The 20,445-nt window shown below is 41.4% G+C and overlaps 2 protein-coding genes across 7 annotated transcripts; one reads left to right on the top strand and one right to left on the bottom strand.

Annotated features, from left to right (window-relative positions):
- The first annotated feature begins 269 nt into the window (after window positions 1–269).
- Window positions 270–13,363, top strand: inpp5f (inositol polyphosphate-5-phosphatase F). 5 transcript variants are annotated; one of them, XM_086093444.1, is made up of 21 exons: window positions 270–770; window positions 1,845–1,925; window positions 2,394–2,530; window positions 2,743–2,778; window positions 3,045–3,170; window positions 3,350–3,535; window positions 3,635–3,691; window positions 4,805–5,003; window positions 5,520–5,699; window positions 5,994–6,061; window positions 6,402–6,526; window positions 6,616–6,693; window positions 6,822–6,942; window positions 7,128–7,256; window positions 7,377–7,494; window positions 7,579–7,777; window positions 7,897–7,968; window positions 8,048–8,121; window positions 8,320–8,448; window positions 9,585–9,672; window positions 9,763–13,363. In XM_086093444.1, exons 1-21 carry the CDS (start codon window positions 674–676, stop codon window positions 10,916–10,918), a joined length of 3,456 nt encoding a protein of 1,151 aa, XP_085949570.1. In that variant the 5' UTR covers window positions 270–673; the 3' UTR covers window positions 10,919–13,363. The 5 variants fall into 5 exon arrangements, with proteins under 5 accessions (XP_085949570.1, XP_085949571.1, XP_085949572.1 ...); XM_086093445.1 differs by having other exon boundaries at window positions 271–770; window positions 3,368–3,535; XM_086093446.1 differs by lacking the exon at window positions 2,743–2,778 and having other exon boundaries at window positions 271–770.
- A 99-nt stretch (window positions 13,364–13,462) lies between these two features.
- mcmbp (minichromosome maintenance complex binding protein) lies at window positions 13,463–19,750 on the bottom strand. 2 transcript variants are annotated; one of them, XM_086093109.1, is made up of 16 exons: window positions 19,556–19,748; window positions 18,973–19,064; window positions 18,755–18,895; window positions 18,058–18,099; window positions 17,902–17,991; window positions 17,176–17,311; window positions 16,905–17,050; window positions 16,735–16,832; window positions 16,485–16,657; window positions 16,148–16,271; window positions 15,943–16,060; window positions 15,319–15,484; window positions 15,057–15,190; window positions 14,339–14,506; window positions 14,145–14,233; window positions 13,463–13,781 (listed from the first exon to the last, which is right to left on the bottom strand). In XM_086093109.1, the coding sequence occupies exons 1-16, from the start codon at window positions 19,611–19,613 to the stop codon at window positions 13,655–13,657; spliced, it is 1,902 nt and encodes a 633-aa protein (XP_085949235.1). In that variant the 5' UTR covers window positions 19,614–19,748; the 3' UTR covers window positions 13,463–13,654. The 2 variants fall into 2 exon arrangements, with proteins under 2 accessions (XP_085949235.1, XP_085949234.1); XM_086093108.1 differs by having other exon boundaries at window positions 17,902–18,099; window positions 19,556–19,750.
- Between the last annotated feature and the right edge of the window lie 695 nt (window positions 19,751–20,445).

Raw genomic sequence — 20,445 nt, 5'->3', positions numbered from 1 at the left:
AAAGGTTTTAGTGCATTTATGATCAGATGAACCCACAACAGTGTTCGTGTCATCGCTCCCTGTATTTGCCCCCGAGGATGCCTCTATGAGTCATAGTGGAGAAAGTGTTAACCCCTCTCTTTCTGTGGGTGGGAACACAAAAACCTTAACTAACAAATATTCCACGCCACACATTATACAATAAAAACATTCGGGTAATAACAGCACTTATTCCCAAATGGGAACTTTCCACTGGGAGTGAAAGAAGGTGATTCTTGTCTTGCACGCTACCTGCTTTCCTGTGGTGACGACAGGTCACGTGTCATTGTTTAGAGCAGGAAACTGGTACCTCCTGGATGGCTTCCGCGGCAGTTTACCGAGACATCTCCCCATTTATTTATGCCTTACTTTTGTGCCCAGCCTGATACTAACAACGGGGAATAATGTGTATCCAGTGGTGAGGGAGAGCAAACGCCAATATGCGTACAAGTGGAGCAAACCCATCGGACAAGCATCCAGCTGCTGCTAGCTCGTAGCTGTAGCTTAACCAGCCGGAGGGGAACGAGGAGCTAACTGGAGTTAGCAATTCGCCGCCCGGCTGACTACGGTCATCCTCCCGAGTTGACACTTACCTTCTCAAGGCTGTTCCTCTAGTCTAGCTAGTGACTTATTTTGTTTAACGTATACTGACAAAATGGAGCTGTTCCAAGCCAAAGACGATTACATTCTTCAGAACGGGGACCGCGCTCTTTGGTGTAGCCGAAAAGACGGTACCATGACACTCAAACCTGGTACGTATCTTTCCACCAGTCGGTCTTTTCCTTGAATCGAACATTCCTTTTCTTGACAAGTTCAAACCAAGCCCTAACTGATTCACTCATGAATAGATACTTACATGTTTTCCACCAACTTAACCCACAAACAATGTTCACAATTTGCTGACCTAAAAAATAATACACATTATCAAAGTGTTTTGGCCAACTTCACTAACAATTTGCCTCGTTTTGTGCAATGTACTGTATTTCATTTTAGCGTACCTGCGACGCTACAGACAGGCTGGCGTGTTTTCTTGTGGATTTTTATGTTGCCCACAGAGGAGGAAAACTAGACATTCAAGTTCTTAATTAAACGAGTCTACAGAGTTCAATCATACGTTTCATTTATGACAGCTTCCGTGTTTTGTGAGGATCCCAGCATATAAGTGAAAATGGAAGAAAGGGTGTTTTAATAGAGCCTTTCCAGACTGTGAGGATGTTGATAACCAAGTCCTACGATTGTGTAGCCTTCTTGAACAGGTTTACAGTTGCACCCCTGTTTCATAATTAAATTGGAACAAGGGTTTCCGCTCCTCTCAACTTTCATTCTACTCCTGACCACACAGGAGGAAAGTATTTCTTGAAAGCAAAGTTAGTTATGTATATTTCTTCAAGATTTCACCTCTATTAATTTGCGTTGTCTGTAAAATTAAGAAATATTAGTCATATTGTGTGATTCTCATGACAACATCCTGCTCCATTGGTCACACCCTTCACATGTTTCCAATTTTCTTCAGTAGGATATGCAGTCCAGTTTTCCTTTGACTCAGCCTCACCGCTACATGGCATGCCCAGTCTTGGGTTTAAGCATGTTAGCAAACAGAGTGTCTGTGTTTTGACAAAATAATGCATTTTCTTGAATGCTATGTGCTTGATGAATAACAGACCACTGCAATTTGATACGTCTTGAGTCAAGATTCTTGACCTTTACTGGGTTTGAAGTCATAGCGGAATTGTGAAAAATATCTGTGAGTCCTTGTTGACAGTTATTCCATGACATTCTGTCACACTTTCACAGACACTTCCGTCTCTGTCTTAATTTTCTTTCAGCAACAGACCTACTGCTTGCTTGGAATCCAGTATGTTTGGGCCTGGTGGAAGGAATCATCGGAAAGATACAGCTTCACACAGGTAAAAAGATGGAGATGGAGTATTTGACATTTCTTCTTAAAGGCCTTAAAAAAAAAAGCTCCTTGGCAAATCTTTCATTACTGTGACTCGTTTCACATTCACAAGTGAAGGTGTGAAAATGTGTGCAAAATGTACTTTGAAATGCATGTAGTGATGAAGAGGAGTGATGTGATGGTGATGATTCAATTGATGATGAGGTTTTTTTTGCCTCTCAGAAGCACAGAGCACGAGTTATTTTTACCTTACACAAGGGCAATTGTATTATTTTCGCAGACATGGTAGTTTAACATGAGCTAATACTGTTCTATTCAATATTTATTTACCAGATGTCTTCTACTGCTGTATTATAATTAATTAATAGCTGCTTTGAGGCTGGTTTCTTCACACCTTTCAGAATGTGAGGAATTCTGCACCCGTGATGCAGTCACCCCCCTACCCAACTCCCCTTCTTTCTACTCCTCTTGCCAGATCTTCCTCTCGGCCTTGTATTAATCCGCCAGAAAGCGCTTGTTGGCCATTTGCCAGGCAACCACAAAGTCTACAAGATCATCAAGATAGCTGTCATCCCTCTGTCTGATGAAGAGCCACAGGAGCTGGAGTTGGAGGTGTGCATCCTATGTCTGAAATGCGACACGTGGCAAAGTGTATGGTGCTTGACCTCATTGAGTGTTAGCCAAGAATACCATGACTGCATCAGTGTATGATTCATAATCGGTCTATAGTGTGTTTGGTTAAAAGTCTGACATAAAGGTGCCATTAAAAATATTGTATAGAAACTCAAAATAAGCTGGGTATTGCTAAGATTTCAGTCTTTCAGGGCAGCTCCGTGGATGGTGAGGCACATTATTTTCAAGTGAGTAATATTGACGGTAAAAGATTGCTCCTAAATACACTGTTTAGACTCCACCCTGTTGTACATTGTGCTGCGGAATAATGACCCAACCTCCTCCACCCTCACTGCCCTGTTCACAGAAATCCTGTTGCTCCATGTAGCCATTAGGCTGTTTACCAAATGTATTTTACTAGTAGGGGTAGTGTTTCCTTGTTTTGTCAAGTTCAGTTCTGTCTTGGTGACATTTTGTATATTACACGAAAATGACACAAGCTCATCTTTTTCAGCTCTGCAAAAAGCACCATTTTGGAATTGACAAATCAGAGAAACTGGTTCAGTCTCCTGATGAGTCAAAGTTAATGAAAACCTTAAGCCAAATAAAATCCAATGTGGCTGTGCCCATTAAGAAAAAGGTAGGTCTCTGTTCAGTTTGTCACGCAAGTGATGGTTCTGCTATTGCTGATACTTATTATGCTCTACCAGTTTAACACACTACCTACCTACTCACCTACTCACTCTACCTACCTAAATTACCTAACCTACCTACTCTACCTACCTAAATTACCTAACCTACCTATCTTGCCCAATCCAGTATTCACCTGCCTTCCAGGTAAAGGAAAACAAAGAGAAGGAACGTCTAGAGAGGCGGCTACTTGATGAGCTGTACAAAATATTCATGGATTCTGACTCCTTCTACTACAGCCCCACCTATGACCTGACAAACACTGTGCAACGCCAAGGAGGCTTGGAGAGGTCCGATTTACCGCTTTGGAAACAGGTCAGGAGGGAAACACGACTTGGACTTCGGGTCCCATGTGAATGTCCAAGCAAATGTTGGTTGGATAACATAAAATGTTTACTTTTTTTTGTGTATAAGGTCGATGACCGTTTCTTCTGGAACAAACACATGATTCAAGATCTTGTAGACCTACAGGTGACTTGCCCCACCCTACACCTTTCATTATGTTAAGACTGTAATAAAATGTGCCGTTATCCACATTTGTTGACATGAGCAAAGTATTAGTCACTGCATAATGTGATAATCATAAAGAAAATATAACCATGTAATGAAGATAACAGTTGATAGCTCTGAATTCTGAAAGATTCATTGTGTGTAATATGTGATATTAGCAAAATGGTATGTTAAAAGTAGCTAAACTATATAGAGTAACATATATTCCTACTTCAGTAGAGGTTTATTTTTCCAGTTGACCAGTTAATGTACTTCCCAACACTTGGAATCGCAACCCGAGTGCGAGTGAAGGAATTTGAGATTGCTTTGGTAATATGTTGTGTGACACCAGAGCAACCTCTCCCATGTGCGGTTAGAGTGAAACACACCTACTCTATTGTTTCATTCGATTTCCTTATTCTCCATGGCTAGTGAAAGCACCGGAAGACAAATAAATAGCAACATATAGTGCAACCTTGACTCATTGTTATCTCTTTATGAACAAAGTGAAAGTAAAAGGGAGATCAGATGAGCTTGTCAAAGCAAAAATGATCATATCAGCAGAGCATGAATTACACAAGAAGGCAGTTTGTTTATTATTTTTACTAAATGGTGTATATCACTACCAACCAAAGCACCGATTCCCAAGTTAACCAGGGTGCCATAAGAGATCAATACGTGTGTTGTGGGAAATAATCAAATGCATCTTTGTTTATCTATTTATGCCAGCGATATGTAGTAATAGAACAACTAAATGCTATTCCATTAAATGGCAATAGGTACAGTAAGGCTGTGTATTTATCTGTTGCCAGTCATACAACTTAAAAAGTCATGCCTTCCTGTCAGTATATCAGGTTTCTGTTCAATTAAACAGGCCCAGATTTCTCACTGAGTAAGTCAGTGTGGCAGGAAATCAAGATGTTATTATTTATTCATGAGTAACCCATATCGACCTGCATTGCCTTTATTTTTCCAATCAACGAGAGTCAGATCAACCATATTTTTAATAATTTGGCCTCGATGGAGATTTGCATTTCATACCAGTAAATAAAAGGAAAGTTATTATTTCAAACAATGAATATTTTGTTATCTCAGACCACTGAGGTGGACGAATGGGTGATACCAATCATCCAGGGCTTTGTTCAAGTCGAGGAACTTGTCGTGAATTATAACGAGACGTCTGATGAGGAACGGAGCAGTCCTGAAACTCCACCGCAGGAGGTGACCTGTGTTGACGACATCCATCCCCGCTTCACTGTTGCGCTCATATCCAGACGTAGCCGCCATCGAGCAGGTATACTATCAAGATACAGTGCTTATGAAATCCACTAGGTCACTACACTATGCAAGGCTTATGCCACAGCTGGGCCAAATTAACAGCATTGGTCATTACCAAAAATAATTTTTATGTCTCTGTATTTGTACAAGCATTGGAAACGCTCTCACAGAAATGACAGTTTCATGCTTTTAGTCCTAAAGATGAACTGTTTTACAAAAACACTCAATGAGCAAGACTCAAAAAGGTGACTTCAGTTTAAAATTTCTCATTCCTGTACAAAATAAAACAAAGTCATTGAAATGGGGGGGGGGGGGGGGGGTCTGCGTTAAATCCAGCACTTCATGACAGTGGATGGTCTTTTGTTGACACGTGGTCTATTCAAAATTTCTTAAGCGCCCCCAATTAAGCCTGTTAAACTGTAACAGCAACTTAAATTGATTTGAACTCTCTCTTCTAATAAAATTATTTGAGCAGGTTTACATAACAGAAAACAATGTTTTAATGGTCTTCATCGATTCTGTTTTTCCAAAGGGATGCGGTACAAACGCAGGGGAGTAGATACAGATGGCCATGTGGCTAACTATGTGGAGACGGAGCAGTTAATCCACGTGCACAGCCACACTCTGTCCTTTGTGCAGACTCGTGGCTCTGTGCCTGTCTTCTGGAGCCAGGCAGGATACCGCTACAATCCCCGGCCACGCTTGGAGAAAGGTCAGTGGAAGCACTTCTTGCGTGCAGTCGGTCAACGGAAATAATTTCTCAGGCTTTATTGCGGTTCTCGGATTTGTGGTTTAATTCTAACGGTACTTAATTCAATACCAGTCTTCCAGTCAGACACATGATTTTAGTCATTCTAGCTTTCAGTAGAATTTGTGTGATTCTAAAATGCATGACAGTAAATAATTTGGTCCAAAAACCTCAACATAGGAGACAACACTGTGTAACATGTTTAACTGGTTTCTCAAAATAAACTCATTCAATTGATTTACATTTCTGGCGTTTCAGAAGAGAAGGAGACCATGTCGTACTTTGCTGCCCACTTCGAAGAGCAACTTAAGCTGTACAAGAAAGAGGTACGTTAGGTTTGCAGGTATAGACAGGTGGATGTAGAATTTTAAAATGATTGTTGTCATTGCACCTCCCCGAGTTGTATTTGGTGTGAATGTTCTCAGCGTCCTTCTTAGATAAGTATTTTACACTATATGTATTTAGATAACTACTGTTTATTCATGTATTGTAATGTGAGCATTGGTGAATAATTACTTTTCCCAAGGGACCAAATGAGAAACAGTTGTTTAGGGCCACACCAAACCAAACATGCTAACCTCAACTGTGTTACATATTAACTGAATGTCCTAAAAAAAAACTCTGTATGTTGTGCTTTTTGATACCAGTCTTTGTTCTTAATTTCAGGTCATAATTAACTTAATTGACCAAAGTGGACGAGAGAAGTTGATAGGAGACGCATATTTAAAGCAAGTGCTTCTTTACAACAACCCAAACCTCACCTATGTGTCATTTGACTTCCATGAGCACTGGTGAGAGAAACACTTTCAATGTGATGTGTTTGCAATTCTATTTTTGGTAACACAGCATTTCCTTCCCTTTTATCTGCCTTGTATCTTAGTCGAGGGATGAAATTTGAAAATGTGCAAACACTGACGGATGCTATCCTTGACATCATCACTGACATGAAATGGGCTTGGTAAGTACGATCAAGTTATTGACTGTTTATTATTATTATTATTATTATTTTTTTTGACATTACAAAAATGATAGCAAACTGCCATACGTTATTATATTAATATAAATGCATCTGGGTGTCTCCGATAGGGTGGACCAAGCTGGAGTCATCTGCAAGCAAGAGGGAATCTTCCGAGTTAATTGCATGGATTGTCTGGACAGGACCAACGTCGTCCAAGCTGCTATTGCTCGGGTTGTTATGGAACAGCAGGTACAATGTTTGAATCATCAGTACACAGATCGAGAGCATCTGTTTCCCCAAGATCGATTTCAGCAGTAATGATGATTCAGCTTTGAATGTTTTAATTTCCTGTAGCACTTTAAACCGGAGCCTTTCTGGCCCCTACTTGGAGAATCTAGCCGACAGGATCCTTAAAATTCTAATATTCATTTCAGCTGAAGAAGTTGGGTGTGATGCCTCCAGAGCAGCCCCTCCCTCTCAAATGTTACAGGATCTATCAGATCATGTGGGCCAACAACGGTGACACCATCAGCAGGCAGTATGCTGGCACAGCAGCACTTAAGGTATTACGGTTATTGCTGGCTTCATGCACATCCCATAGAGTGGTGCTTCATTAATTTTATGGCATGCGTCAATATATACAAAAGTGTTTGCTACTAAACGCACCACTGTTTTGTCTTTAGGGAGATTTTACGAGGACGGGCGAGAGGAAACTGGCTGGTGTGATGAAAGACGGCGTGAATTCAGCCAACCGATATTATCTGAACCGATTCAGAGATGCTTACAGACAAGCAGTGATCGGTATAAAACAGAAACAAAAACATCCGCTAACAGTGCGTTTTGCGTGGAGAAACAACTTCTCACAGTCTCTCCATTTCCTTGCAGACCTCATGATGGGTCTTCCAGTGACTGAAGACCTCTACTCAATTTTCAGTAAGGAGAAGGAGCATGAAGAAAAAGAGCAGGAAAGCCAAAGAGGAGTCCAGGAACAAGTCAGCCTGTTATTGCAGACATACATGCAGCTTCTCCTGCCTGACGATGAGAGGTTTCATGGTGGTTGGGCTCTCATTAACTGTGACATGAGGTTTGCAGCACTTTTTATTCTCAGTTAACTTATGGGTCTTATATAATACAACCGCTATTGTGATATGTGGCCAGAAATGTCTTAAGCTTTTTACTCCATGTATGCCTTCTTCTTTTCAGCCTTATCGATGCCACTAATAAAGATGTGGATGTGCTTCTGCTTCTGTCTGACAAAGCCTACTACATTGCTTAGTAAGTCTCAATACATATTCCAACCTATTAAGTGGGATTTGTTCCTTTGGAGTCATCCACTGGTTGTGTTCATCCATAGCTATGACGAAGAAGCGGATAAAGTCAACCAGTACCAGCGCCTCAATTTAGAGGGTTTGGAAAAGATTGAGATTGGTAAGTATTCAGTTTTACACAAAGGAGAAGTGACTTGGCTTTTGTACACTGACTGAGTCACTTCCTAAAAGTGTGTGTAACAGTTTCTCCCAGTACCCCTGTAGTAATATTGTTGAGGAATATGATTCATTCAAGGAAATGAAAACTAAAACCGCCCCCAAAAATGAAAGTTGTCAGTGTGAGTAATCTTTTTTGCAGGTCCAGAGCCGACACTGTTTGGCAAACCAAAGTTCTGCTGTATGCGCCTGCATTACAGAAGTGAAGAGACAAGTGGATACTTTCACACACTGCGAGCGGCCACCCGGAATCCCGAGGATGATGGAAAAGGTTGTATTCACCTTTGAATATCAGTATCTAGAGAGAGGCTGACCTCTAACCTCACACCTTACTTATCACATTAATTATTGATCAATCAAAAATGACAAACAAGACACTTTTATCCCTAAAAGTGGTTGTATATAGGTTTATTACCACATAAATAATATATTTTTTGTCACTTGAATCCTTGAATCCTTAATTTCAAGTGAAAATGACGTCATAGTTGCTCATATCTCAGGTAACAACCAATCACAGCTCAGATTCAGAAAACAGGTGAGCTGTGATTGGTCGTTCTCTGAGCAGGGTTATTATAGTTTTGAATTTTTCATTATAGTTTCTATTTCGGTTTGAGTTTTGTTTTTTTAAATGTAGTTAGTTTTAATTAGTTTTCAGGGTGGCTCTGTTAGTTTTTATTAGTTTTAGTGTAGTTTCAGTATTTGTTTTTGTTTTGAAAACAAATGTGTATTACTTGTGTACAAGATTGAATAAATACTATGGTAAATTGAAAAAAGTAATGCACTTCTTACCTAGCGCTGTTTCACCTGAATTAAATGAAAAAGCAGGCAAGGTGAGCAATTGGAGCCAAAAGTCAAACACGCAAAATTGTCGCCTAGGAGTGATGTCATCTGAAGGTGCTTTTCTATTGGCTGCTGTTAGATGACGTCACTTCTGTGTGACGGACTCATGTATTATATTAATTACCAAAGACTACAACTAAGGACATTTTCACTAGAATTATAGTTAGTTTTATAAATGTAAAACGTAGTTTCAGTTAGTTTTCGTTTTTTTTTTAAGCATTTTCATTTTTATTTTATTTCGTTTACGAAACAGTTTTTTGAATTTTAGTTTGTTATTTCTGAGCAACTGATGTCATCTTCAGTCGACAGCAAGTGGCAAAATGGCCGCCACCTGAAATAGATAAAAACTGCTAGATTTTGCTGCATAACTCATATTCCACAAATGTAATATTAATCAGAATGTCATGTTTAGACCAGCGAGGTCACATATAATATATTATTGTCAAGAAATGTTTAAGGTTGAATTCCTATTTAAACAAGCTGCTGTGTGCAGTACCCTGTTCTGGCTCTAACACTGTAATTTCCCCTCTGGGGATCATTAAAGGATTTTCTTATCTTACGTTTCAGATACACTACAATGCATTGCTGAGATGCTTCGCATTACAAAACAGGCCAGGGGGCTGGACCTACTGGTGCTTGAAAAGAAGCTGGAGAGGTCATTAGGATATATATTCGTAATATTGCCTAAAAACAATATTCATTATTCCTGACTTTAATGTTTTTTTTTTCTGTGCCCGTGCTTCAGGCGTCAGAGCAGACCTCATGAAGACATAATGGGGATCCAAAACAAAACTGGTGAGCAAGCGCAAGGCAGCTCTGGGCTAGCTCAAGGCAAAAGTTTCCTCCTCAATAAGTTCTCCTCTCTGAATCAGAAAGTAAAACAGACCAAAACAAGCGTGAACATCAGCACCTTCAAGCCTCTCGGCAAGCTGGGAAATTTCTCTAAACCGGAAGTCAAGGTCAATTTCCTGAAGCCAACTATGCATGTTAACCTGTGGAAGTCAGACAGCAGTTTGGACACATCGGATGGCAATCCCGGCGTAGGAACTTCAAAAGATATCAGTGACGCAAATTTTGATATGTCGGATGATTCCGACTCGTATAATTCTGATCCAGAGCACCCGTGCTCGGGCTCCTTTGAGACCGTGGACTATGTGCTGCCCAGCTGCGGCATCGTAGCATCTAACCCGAGACTGGGCAGTCGCTCCCAGTCCATCGGTAGTGTGGAGCTAAATATTCCCTCCGTTATCCGGGTGAGTGGCTGTGAAGGCCAGCAGGAGAGCGCTTCTCAGGTCAACCAAGACAAGTCCCCCGGGGCCGCCTCGGTGGCTGAAGAAGCCATTCTGATTGACTTCGACACTCCCTTCGATGCCTACTGCCACCAGTTTGTCCAGGACGCACAGACCAAACCCGTCGAGGTGTTCGGAGAACGGGCGCCCGCGCCTGCCCATCCGCTCAATCCCACAGTGCCTGTGCTGAATAAAAACCCAGCCGACCCCAAGCAGCCAAGCACAACGCATCAGCAGGAGGAGTCGAACCTCCCCAGGCCATCCCAACTCGACGTCCAGGTGACTACCTCCGCCTCCAACCTGCTCAGCGTCCAGAAGCCCAGCTCTGCCGTGTCGGGCGGCTCTCAGAGGAGTCTGGGCTCACAGCTGGAGGGCAGCCTCGGCCCCTCGCCCGCTGACAGTAACGGCAGCCGGGTCGTATCCCCCTTTGCCAAGATCAAAAGCTCCATGGTCCAGGTGGCCAGTCTCACCCAGGCGGGGCTCACTCAGGGCATCAGCTTTGCCGTGGCGAAGGTGCAAAAGAGCCCAGAGCCAGATACAGTCAATGAGGCCCAAGAGAGTGAGTTGAAGGCAATGTTAACGCAGTGCCAGACCAGGATCATTCAGATCTAGTGCTTTGCTTGTAGCAGCATTTTTGGAGGACGTCATGTGACTAGCAGTAGCAATGGTTTGTACTTAGCCTCACTCCTTGGCCAACACGTGCCCTCAGTTACGCCCTTTAGTCCAAGTAGCCAGTGTTGTACAGGATGACGTGGCAGTGAATGTTTACATGCACACAAGAACAAGAAAAGGAACGTTTTGCACATTGATAGCCTACAAATTCAGGCGCTGCTCAATTTTATTGGTTGTCAGTTGCCATCATATTTTCTTGGGATAGCTCGATTTTTAAAGCCACCCCTGACAAAATGTGCAATTTAATACTGTATATTAAGTATAATAATAATTTCTTCAAAAATGTACTTGCATTACTCGCACATTTCTATAAAAGGCTGTACTGTATAATTGCATCAGAAGTCTAAGCCATTTTCAAACCAATTCTTCTTTACTTCAATGGAAGGAATTTCACACATCTGCTGTATTTGTTTGATGAAGACAATTTTTTAAATGTTGACATACAGTGTGATTCAATTGAGATGACAGTTGATTGGTTATACTGGTAGAAAAGCTTCGGCATATAAAAGTAAACACCGATTTTAAGGTTGGGATCTTATGTAGCTTGAATCGTGTGCATTGTGCAGTTTTTCGTGCATGTAAACATCACACTGTTCTCAAGCGATTTTAATTGTCCACAACGCTTGCATGACAGGTTGGTGCGATTGGCTGACTTTGACGGAGCAGATAATTATTAGCTGCATGATGACGGACCAACTCTAGATTAATAATGTACTCCACGGTATGTGCAGGCCACCTATTGGTATTTGTGATAGATAATAATACCCTTTTGTAACAGCTGTCCTCATGTTTGACCAAAATGATGTTCTGGTGTTAACTATTAACCTTTGTAGAGCAGTCGGAAATTAACAGGACAACAAACTGTAAGTAGTTAGGTTATATAATATCAATATTGTCAAGTGTTGTTATAATGTGGTACAAACTTTGACTACACAAGACCTTAGTAAGAGTATCATGATTGTGAGCGTGTCCTGAGTATTGCCTCCGTTCCGTGTTTAACACCGCATTTTTTTTTTTTTTTTATGTATGGATGGTAGGGTGGCAGCTAAGTGGAGATAAGAGTATATAATATATACATATATATTTTGGAAAGTAGTGAGTAAGAAGAGTGTCTCCACATAACCAGTCTTCAAACAGTTGGACAAAATCACTGTCATTTAAACTTGCATTGTAGATTGATGTTGTATGGTTAACCACGACAGCTGAGTAGCACATTGTAGGTATATATGCAAAATTGCAAATGCACCAATCCAACTATAAAGAAACACTCCCAAAACTGAAAGCTTACTTGCCTTAACGGGGAATTAAAGTGGGGCCGTGTATTTATATCAGGTATTTATGGTCAAATCGACATTTTCCATCCATTCTTACCTGTTACATTTGTGTACTGTACTGTATAAAGGGAAATGTTCAGGGTAACTCAGTTTCATCTTGGGATATTTTATCAGCTGACTTTCATTTCTTATTTTGTGAGGCACACGATTCTAATAACTGGGTTTTTATGCGTCTGCTGTATTTAAGAGCTGTTTTATGTCTGCAAGTTTGAAGATAAAAGCGCATACCTAATGCAGATTTCAGGAAATTGCAAATGTATTTCATTTTAACCTCATGATCAGAGATTTTGCCTTATTGCTTTCTGAAAATGTAAAATTGGAGAATGCTGTGTAAAAAAATATCAAGCCAGACAAATTTGGGTCACTATCAAAATGTATTGATTTCTATACTGTAAATCAAAAACAATAACCTGGTCTGCGTTGAGATGGAATATCCCAAGATAATTGATCACATTTCATATTGACTAAGTTAAATCTGCCCGTTTACTGCAGTCAGCTTGCTGACCAGCAGGCAAGGTGCGCTAGTTTGCTTTGTGGTTGCTATATTATTATTTTGGAGAGTGGAGCTGCCAAAAGCTTTAAGATATTGCTGGAATGCAGTTTTAATGCAGAACTTCTATGTAAACGATGCTTTAGGATGATAACACTGGAGCTAGTGTAAGAGGAATGGTAGTTCTCAACATTCCTAATAGGGACCACAATGCTACAATGTTTTTTTTTTATGCAAGAGGTTATAGTTAATGTAGGTGACATTTTTCTCCTTTAGTTTTGATAAGTATTTTCGTAACCATCCATTCATTTTCTGTCTGTTGTGTCTGTCCGCCCTTCCACAAGATGACATCTGAATAGTTGTTAAAGCATTTGTTCAGCACTGTTCCACTATGTCATATGCTTGTGGTCACACCTTTTTATCAACACTCTTCCCGTGTTGACATTGTGTTATATATTAAAGTCTCCTATTTATTCTCATCCTCTTTGGGTGTAGTTGATGGCAAAGTGCATTGCACACTTCTTGTCCAATATTCCATTGGAATAAAAAGTACAAGTGAAATGTGTCGCGTGAGGTTTGTTGTTGAATACAGGAAGCTCGCGTAGATCATGGGAACGACAGGATACATGCATTATTCACAAGAGAAAACAAACCATGGAACTATTTCTACAACTTTATTTACATTTGGAAACAATTATAAACATGGAAAACTTGTAAAGGCATACAGACCTTAACTGCTGGCATGGAGCAACAGCTACACAATGCACATAGATGAAATTATTTTTTTATGTAATTTTTTTTTAAATAATAAACTGAGTATTAAAAGTATAACAATCACCAACAATAGAGCAACTATGGCTCATTTCCATTGATGCTCTTGTACTGCTCCATCCTGCAACTACGCTGAATCTCCATGTGTTTGGCCCTCAGCCAGATGTCTCTGGACAAAGACGTGTGCCCCAGGCTCAGAGACAGCAACCTGACAACAGAGAGCTGGTCAATCGCATCCCATTGCGACATTCAAATACGTTGCAGTGATTTCCAAGGCACATATTTTACATTTGGAAAAATATCAAAAGTGTGCCACGAATATGATACAAAAAGTGGTTAATCGTGTATCTTGTGCCATCTCGTGGAAGAACATTTAATTGTTCTGGCTGTCAATAGGCGTTGCTGGCATAGATAGCTGACCATTTGTACAAGTAAATAAATCATTTTGGGGTCAAATTTGATAATTTCTGACAACACATTTGATATTGGTGGCATGACAATACAGAGTCACAACAAGTGACCTTTAAAAAGTACTCTCCATATAATCAAAATAAAAACAATTAAAGCCCACCTTGCCACAATGAGCATTCGGTGCAGGTCCTCAGCACTTATGCTTTGGGGATCGTCCTTCCTCATGTCGACAAAATCATCCTCGACCGACTGAAGACAACGGGGAAACAATTTGTCTTAAGTGACTGCTCAATATATCAATATGGACTGCAGTCTGCGCAACATGTTTTGTCTACTGGGCTGAGAATGTCTCACCTTGGTCACTTCTTCCGAGATACTGTAGTCCATCTGCCGGGCCACACTGAGGTAGAGTCGAAACTTGTTGAGCTGTGAGGAGGTCTGCGCATTTATGGGGATGCTAGTGAGATATTCATCCATGTGGTCTGGAGCCACTTGAGGTTGCAGGTGTATCTGACAGTCTGACTGTTGGGTCAAAGAAAGAAATATATGCGTGACATTGTTTTATTTACATGTGATTGAATGCACAAGTCTCTTTGCCGTCGTCATGTCACTGCACGCCAGCAAGGAGCAAATCTTGATCAGCCATCACGCCAAAAACAAACACAACCGGACCCTCTGACCAACCCTGGAGGTTGTTTACAGCGTGCTGCCCTTCTCTGCAGACTGACGCCTCTCTCTGGATTGTTCCTATGGCACACAGCTGCCGCCATGGCAACATAACAGCCCAGCACACAGGAATAGCACACAGTGCATTCCTTGCACTGTTGACAACAGAGTGAGACCCATGCTAAAGCCCCCCCCCCCCCCAGAGTTGGAGGGGGTTTCTGCATCCAGCCAATGGCAGCTGAGACAGCAATGTGATGCTGGCTGGTAACAACCTCCAGCGTCGGACATGATCCGGTCTCAGGAGAGGCTGGCGGAAACCTAACACCTCCCAGGCCTGGCAGGGGAGAGGCTCGGTTGTGGCGTGGGCGTCGCGGTAAGGGAGATCAGTGCGGCTGCGTGTCCTCACCGGCAGCAGTGAGCGCCCCTCTGATGCCACCAGCACGTTAATATTGCAGGGGAATTCCATCTGGTGGTAGTTAAAGTCATAATCAACCTTCTGCCATGAGATCACATTCCCCAAAGCTGTGACATTGCGCACACCTACAGCACCACACACACACACACACACACACACACACACACAAACAGAGGCAGTCTTGTTAGTGTCAAATCATGCTTTCGAAGCTCGCCAGCTCGGGTCGACCCCTGGTGGCATGTGCGAGTTTCACCTGTTGTGTCCAGTTGTCCCTGCTCCAGTTGGGTTTCATCAAGGAACAGGGAAGTGTTCTTGGCCAGCTGCAAGGCTCCGCTCACCAGCCGGTTGGCCACGTAGTCCTTCTTTGGCACCATACGCATCTGATTCATGTTACCAAGGCTCATGCCCAGATAGAACGACTACAGCGTATGAATAGAAGAGAGGTTGGTGGACAGGCGTTTTTTTTGTTAAAGAAACCGATTCCTTCTTTTTTTAGAAATTTTGTCTTCCACCATATATCCCTATTTAGCACTTTACCTGCCAACTGATCTTTAAAATGACATCAGAGTTGCTCAGGGCTCAGATAATGACCAATCACCGCCCTATTTTCCAAAGCTGAGCCGTGATTGGTTGTTACCTGAATAGAGCAACTATGATGTCATTTTCAGTCGTATTAAGGCAATAAATATAAATAATTTTCATAATATATAAAGAATTAATAAATACTTTTTTAGAGGGGATGTGACATGGTTCTACACCATAGAATATTTTACTCAAGACTGGGATCTTGCTTAGCTTTCGTTTTTTGTTTTTTTTGACCACACATTATCACATGGAAGCAAGATACCCAATGACAACAATCTTGGATTTTACTCACACAAGGAACAAGCTGTTGGATGGCCTCGTAGAGACGTTCAGTATACGAGGACACGGTGGGACATCCACTCAAGTTCAACGTGAACTTACCGAGCGGTAGCACATCTCGTCTGGCATACCTACAAAAATACCAAGCCTTGAATGAATAAATCTGCTTCTGCGACTAGCAGCCGGGGAGCAACGCGCACGTGTGATGTGACACATACACACTGGAAACAAGATGGAGGATGAGGTACTCGGCAGCCATGGAATCTCCCAGAAGGATGCGAGTTAGATATGCATGAAAGTCCCCTCGGACCGACGCCATCTCACTCAGGGTTGAAGATAAAACTAGAAGAGAAGGGACAATAAGTAATAAGAATGAGGTTCGAAAGTTAAAAGAGGACATAGATGATTGAAAATAGACTAGCATACAAAAACGTATTAAAACACTTGTGTGATTTAACACCATTAAGTGTTAATTTATCACACTATCATAAGTGTGAAATCACACAAAGAGACAGCCTATCTCATTTAAGATCACTGCTCAAGGACTTTGCTCACAGGCGTGGTTGTCTTGCAAGGTGGCATGAGGCAGCAGAGGGTTGTTTTGTGCCAGTGGTTTGGCGTAGAGCATGTGGAGACGAGGAACCAGCGACGCGGGGGGGCTGCGCACTCTCTGCTCCTCCGTTGTCTCCATCAACTCCGAAGGGTCGACGAGGGACGAGGACGCGTCCCTGCGCGGAATGCACAAAGCGACAGATGTCCAGGTGGCCATTTTAGGAGTATCAAACTACTATGAATAGACTCATACTTGTCTTCTGCCAGAGCGCTGAGAGCGGGACTCACTGAGAGGATCCCATAGACTTCGACGGCGTCATTCAGTTTGAAGCTCTCCCAGTCCTCATACACCTGCCATAAACACACCTTGACTTATGGCCTAGTGGTCAGACACGTCAGTCCACCTTTAGAAAGAGAATGCACCTTGATTAAGCAAGATGGGCCTTTCTCATCTGGTAAAGGGAAGTTGAGGTCAAGATGCGAGGCGGATGCCGCGTTGCCGGGAGCAACTTCCGTCTCCTTCCTCCGAGCGTCGCCCTTGCAGTGTTGGTCTGGGCTCATCTGAACACCTGCAGGATAGAGAAAGGAGCCATCTCACGTATGGCAAAAAATCTTAATTCTCTATTTATTTGTAATTGTGCTTGGGGATGCAAGAGAAATGAGATATCAGAAGTCTGTAACGCTGTTCTCATACCGGCATGATGTTCTCTCTGTTTCTGTGGCTGAGCATCCATGCTATCCATGTCATCGTCTTCATAGCTGCGCTTTTGTCTGTTTGGCGCGTACGAGGTGGACGGCAGCACTCTCGCTTGACTCGAGTCAACATAACAGTGCAACAGAGTTAAGGGAAATGAGGTAGCAGGGGTGGGAATCTTTGAATGTCTCACGATGCGATTCAGAATCGATTAAGAATGATTTTTGATTCAAAATGATTTGATTGACAATGATTTTTGCTTCAATCTATAGATTTGCAAGGAATTGTAATGATCTACTACCAGTCTGACACGCTAATGCTAATTAGTGCGCTACGTGCGGCACTTTTATCACTCAAAAGAATGGCTCCACGCTGAAAAAAACCCCCACAACTTTTATTGGACTAACGTGATCGTGACTTTTTCCTTCTACTCTCTAACGTGGCTACAACTTAACAGTGTATTAGACTGCATGGAACCACACTGCCCCTCGGTGCCCAAACCAGGTACAACATGAACAGCGCTCCAAATAAAGGCACACACAGACAAAGGCAAAACAGTATAAAATAATTAAAATAAAATCAATTTTAGGACATTTAAAATCGATTCTGAATCGTACTAAATGAGAATCGCGATTTTTCTGACAATCAATTTTTTGGCACACCCTTAGTAAATAGACACAGGTTGTTTACAAGCTTTTCATCAAAATTCAGACAAGATCAGGATATTTCTTTCACCCAAGAATTTTCCCCAGGAACAGGTACACAGTAGAACGTTTGTCTCTCGGAGGTCACAATGTTTCTGGAGTTCAAATCCACCTGAGGTTCAACACAGTAATAATTAATTAGGGCATTTATGGATCTGAATGTAACTGATGTACTTACCCCACATTCTGTCACATCTTTGTACTTCCCACACCGTAACACCTGTTTGTTAGACAGTAAAATAAACAGTAATCAATATATTGAAATATTATAATATTAATATTAACTTATGATCGTGTGATGAACATAAAAAAAAAATCAGGGTATTAAAATTACAGCTCAAGAATTACTATCTTTTTTATTGGGACACAAAAAAAGGAACAGTTAGGATATGAAGAAACATATACCACATTAAAAACAAAAATACCGACATTCTTCTTAGCAAGTCACAATGTCCTATCATCACTGGCGAGCTATTTTTAGAAGAGTCTGGCAGGCTACTCATGTTGTCCTTGTGGGCTAACTGGCCCCCTAGCACCATTTATTTAAAGGACAATGTACATTAATCATTTACAAAAAGGCATCCCCTCTGCCCTGCCTCTCCCTCCTGCTCCCTGTAACTGCTCATCCCTCCTCGAGGAGAATAAAATGCCGCTGGCCTCTCATCATCAACTTCAAAATGGCGGCTCATTTAGTTATCTCGGCAAGCTCCTTAGAAGTCCCCTCAACATTTAAAAGAAGAGCTCATTACCGGTGACGGACAGTAATTGAAACCTTGAAATTTTAAAACCAAATAAACCATCAAACCGGTAATAAAATATACTGACTGAGAATATGTGGGGAAAAGGCTGACTCAGAAAGGGATGGGAGTGCTCACCTTAGCTTGTGATGATGGATCAACAGTTTCATACACCCCCATGTAAAACTCAGGATCAAACATGTCCTGAATTAAACAGCGGAACTTGACCAGGCTGTCAGGCTTTAGGTAATGCAGTGGGATGTCATTCATCAATGGAACCTTAAAAAAACAAGAATATATTCATATTTTCAAGACAAAGTATGTTCTGACAGGCGCAGGATTGGCATCAATGTTACCAAAGTGTGAGCATCCTTTTCTTTTAGATGACCTTTGAAGAATTCGACCACTTTTGCCTCCCAACCGGAATTTGGGTTGTTCTGAGATGCAGCTGAAATATTAACACGTGCACATTATATTAGTTTGGATCAGGCACATTGGCAGAGCAGGACAGACACCTCTGGAAGACAAGTGCAATAACTGAAGCATCCACGTGGAAGTGAAACTCTAAAATCCCTTGTATGGAGTTGGATCTTAACAAATAGAATGTTTTATAATACTGTTAAAAAAAAATACAAGTATCAATTTTGCGAGTTTTGGAGTTTCACCGAACCCACACTTTGTTCCGTATTTTCAATTTCACGTGTACGGACTTCCAAACATCCGACCTGTCACATTTCTTCCACAAAAAGTCAACCAAAGTTACTGCAGCCAATCGTGAGGCGGTGTTACTTATAAAGTGACGGAAAACAGGCTGTATGCATGTTGCCTCCGACGAATAGCAAGCAAGTCACAGGAGTACAGTGGCCATGAGCTCCAAAGCTAACCAGCTACAGTCACAAACTGAACTTGAATGTTGGAACACTCGCATGAGGGTCTTACCAAACAACTCCTCGACAACACCGAGGGGGTTGTTAATCCAGTTATGTGTGGAAGGCATCGCCGACGTAGACAAATGCTGGATGTATGTGAAAGAAACTGTTAAAATAAAGCGAGTAAGACAATAGTTACTTGAATTCACTTATGACAGGATGGCAGTAGAAGCTAGGGCGGGAAACAAACGTCACTGGGCGAAGGGAGGAGTGCGTTTGTTTTACTTTTAAAGACCTGCCGGAGCTAAAGGGGTATAGCTTTCACTTCTGTGTTAGTGTTAGTTTTTTGTTTTGTCTATTTTATGTTGATTCTCTATCGACGCAAGTTTCACCACACTGTTAAAATAATTCATATTACGAAAAGGGTAAGTAAACTAAAACTACCACTGTGCAAATTATTCCTCCCGTCCACAGGTGGCAGTGAAAACGGGATGTGAGTTTTGAAGCTCTAAATTTTTAGTAGATATCTATAGCCACGGGAGTTGATCTGTAGGGACGCCGAATGAACACAGTATTATACAAATCATCAGTCACATCCATATCGCAGGCAATATCCGTTTGAGGGTGCCGCATTCCCGTTTCATCGGAATTCGGCATACTGTACAGTGTTGGTGTTCGAAGTTTTGTGAATACAATCACGCCTCAATTGGGTCAAAAGTTTAGCACAAAAAAAATTTGGAAATTGGAAAATTTTCAGGTTAAATATAATTAAGACAAAATAAGACTTCAAATTTCAAAATATTTTATGGAAGTGACAAGTTAAATACATAATTTATTCAAAAGAATTACCAAAGTGAATCAAAATTATATTTTACCTGAAAAAAAAGAAGTTTTACACGTTAGCTTTATTTTTCAGAATTCAAGATCAACACATACATTTTGTTCTTCCAAATTATTATT

The sequence above is a fragment of the Leptonotus elevatus genome, chromosome 13, assembly GCF_054856555.1.
Source record: "Leptonotus elevatus isolate MCC_2025b chromosome 13, RoL_Lele_1.0, whole genome shotgun sequence".
Lineage (NCBI taxonomy): Eukaryota > Metazoa > Chordata > Actinopteri > Syngnathiformes > Syngnathidae > Leptonotus > Leptonotus elevatus.
Note: the sequence above shows the minus strand (reverse complement) of the source record. Positions and strands in the feature narration are given on the sequence as shown.

Bases quoted from the DNA above. Each gene is read 5' to 3' on its own strand.
- inpp5f (XM_086093444.1), top strand. From the start codon at position 674: ATGGAGCTGTTCCAAGCCAAAGACGATTACATTCTTCAGAACGGGGAC. The intron at 8,122-8,319 runs GTAAGTATTCAG...TCTTTTTTGCAG, and splicing joins TTTGGAAAAGATTGAGATTG to GTCCAGAGCCGACACTGTTT. The intron at 9,673-9,762 runs GTCATTAGGATA...CCCGTGCTTCAG, and splicing joins CTTGAAAAGAAGCTGGAGAG to GCGTCAGAGCAGACCTCATG.
- mcmbp (XM_086093108.1), bottom strand. From the start codon at position 19,613: ATGCCTTCCACACATAACTGGATTAACAACCCCCTCGGTGTTGTCGAG. The intron at 17,312-17,901 runs ATATCCTGATCT...ACTCTGTTGCAC, and splicing joins AAAATTCTTGGGTGAAAGAA to TGTTATGTTGACTCGAGTCA. The intron at 14,234-14,338 runs GTGAGACATTCT...CGTTGTCTTCAG, and splicing joins TCTCGGAAGAAGTGACCAAG to TCGGTCGAGGATGATTTTGT.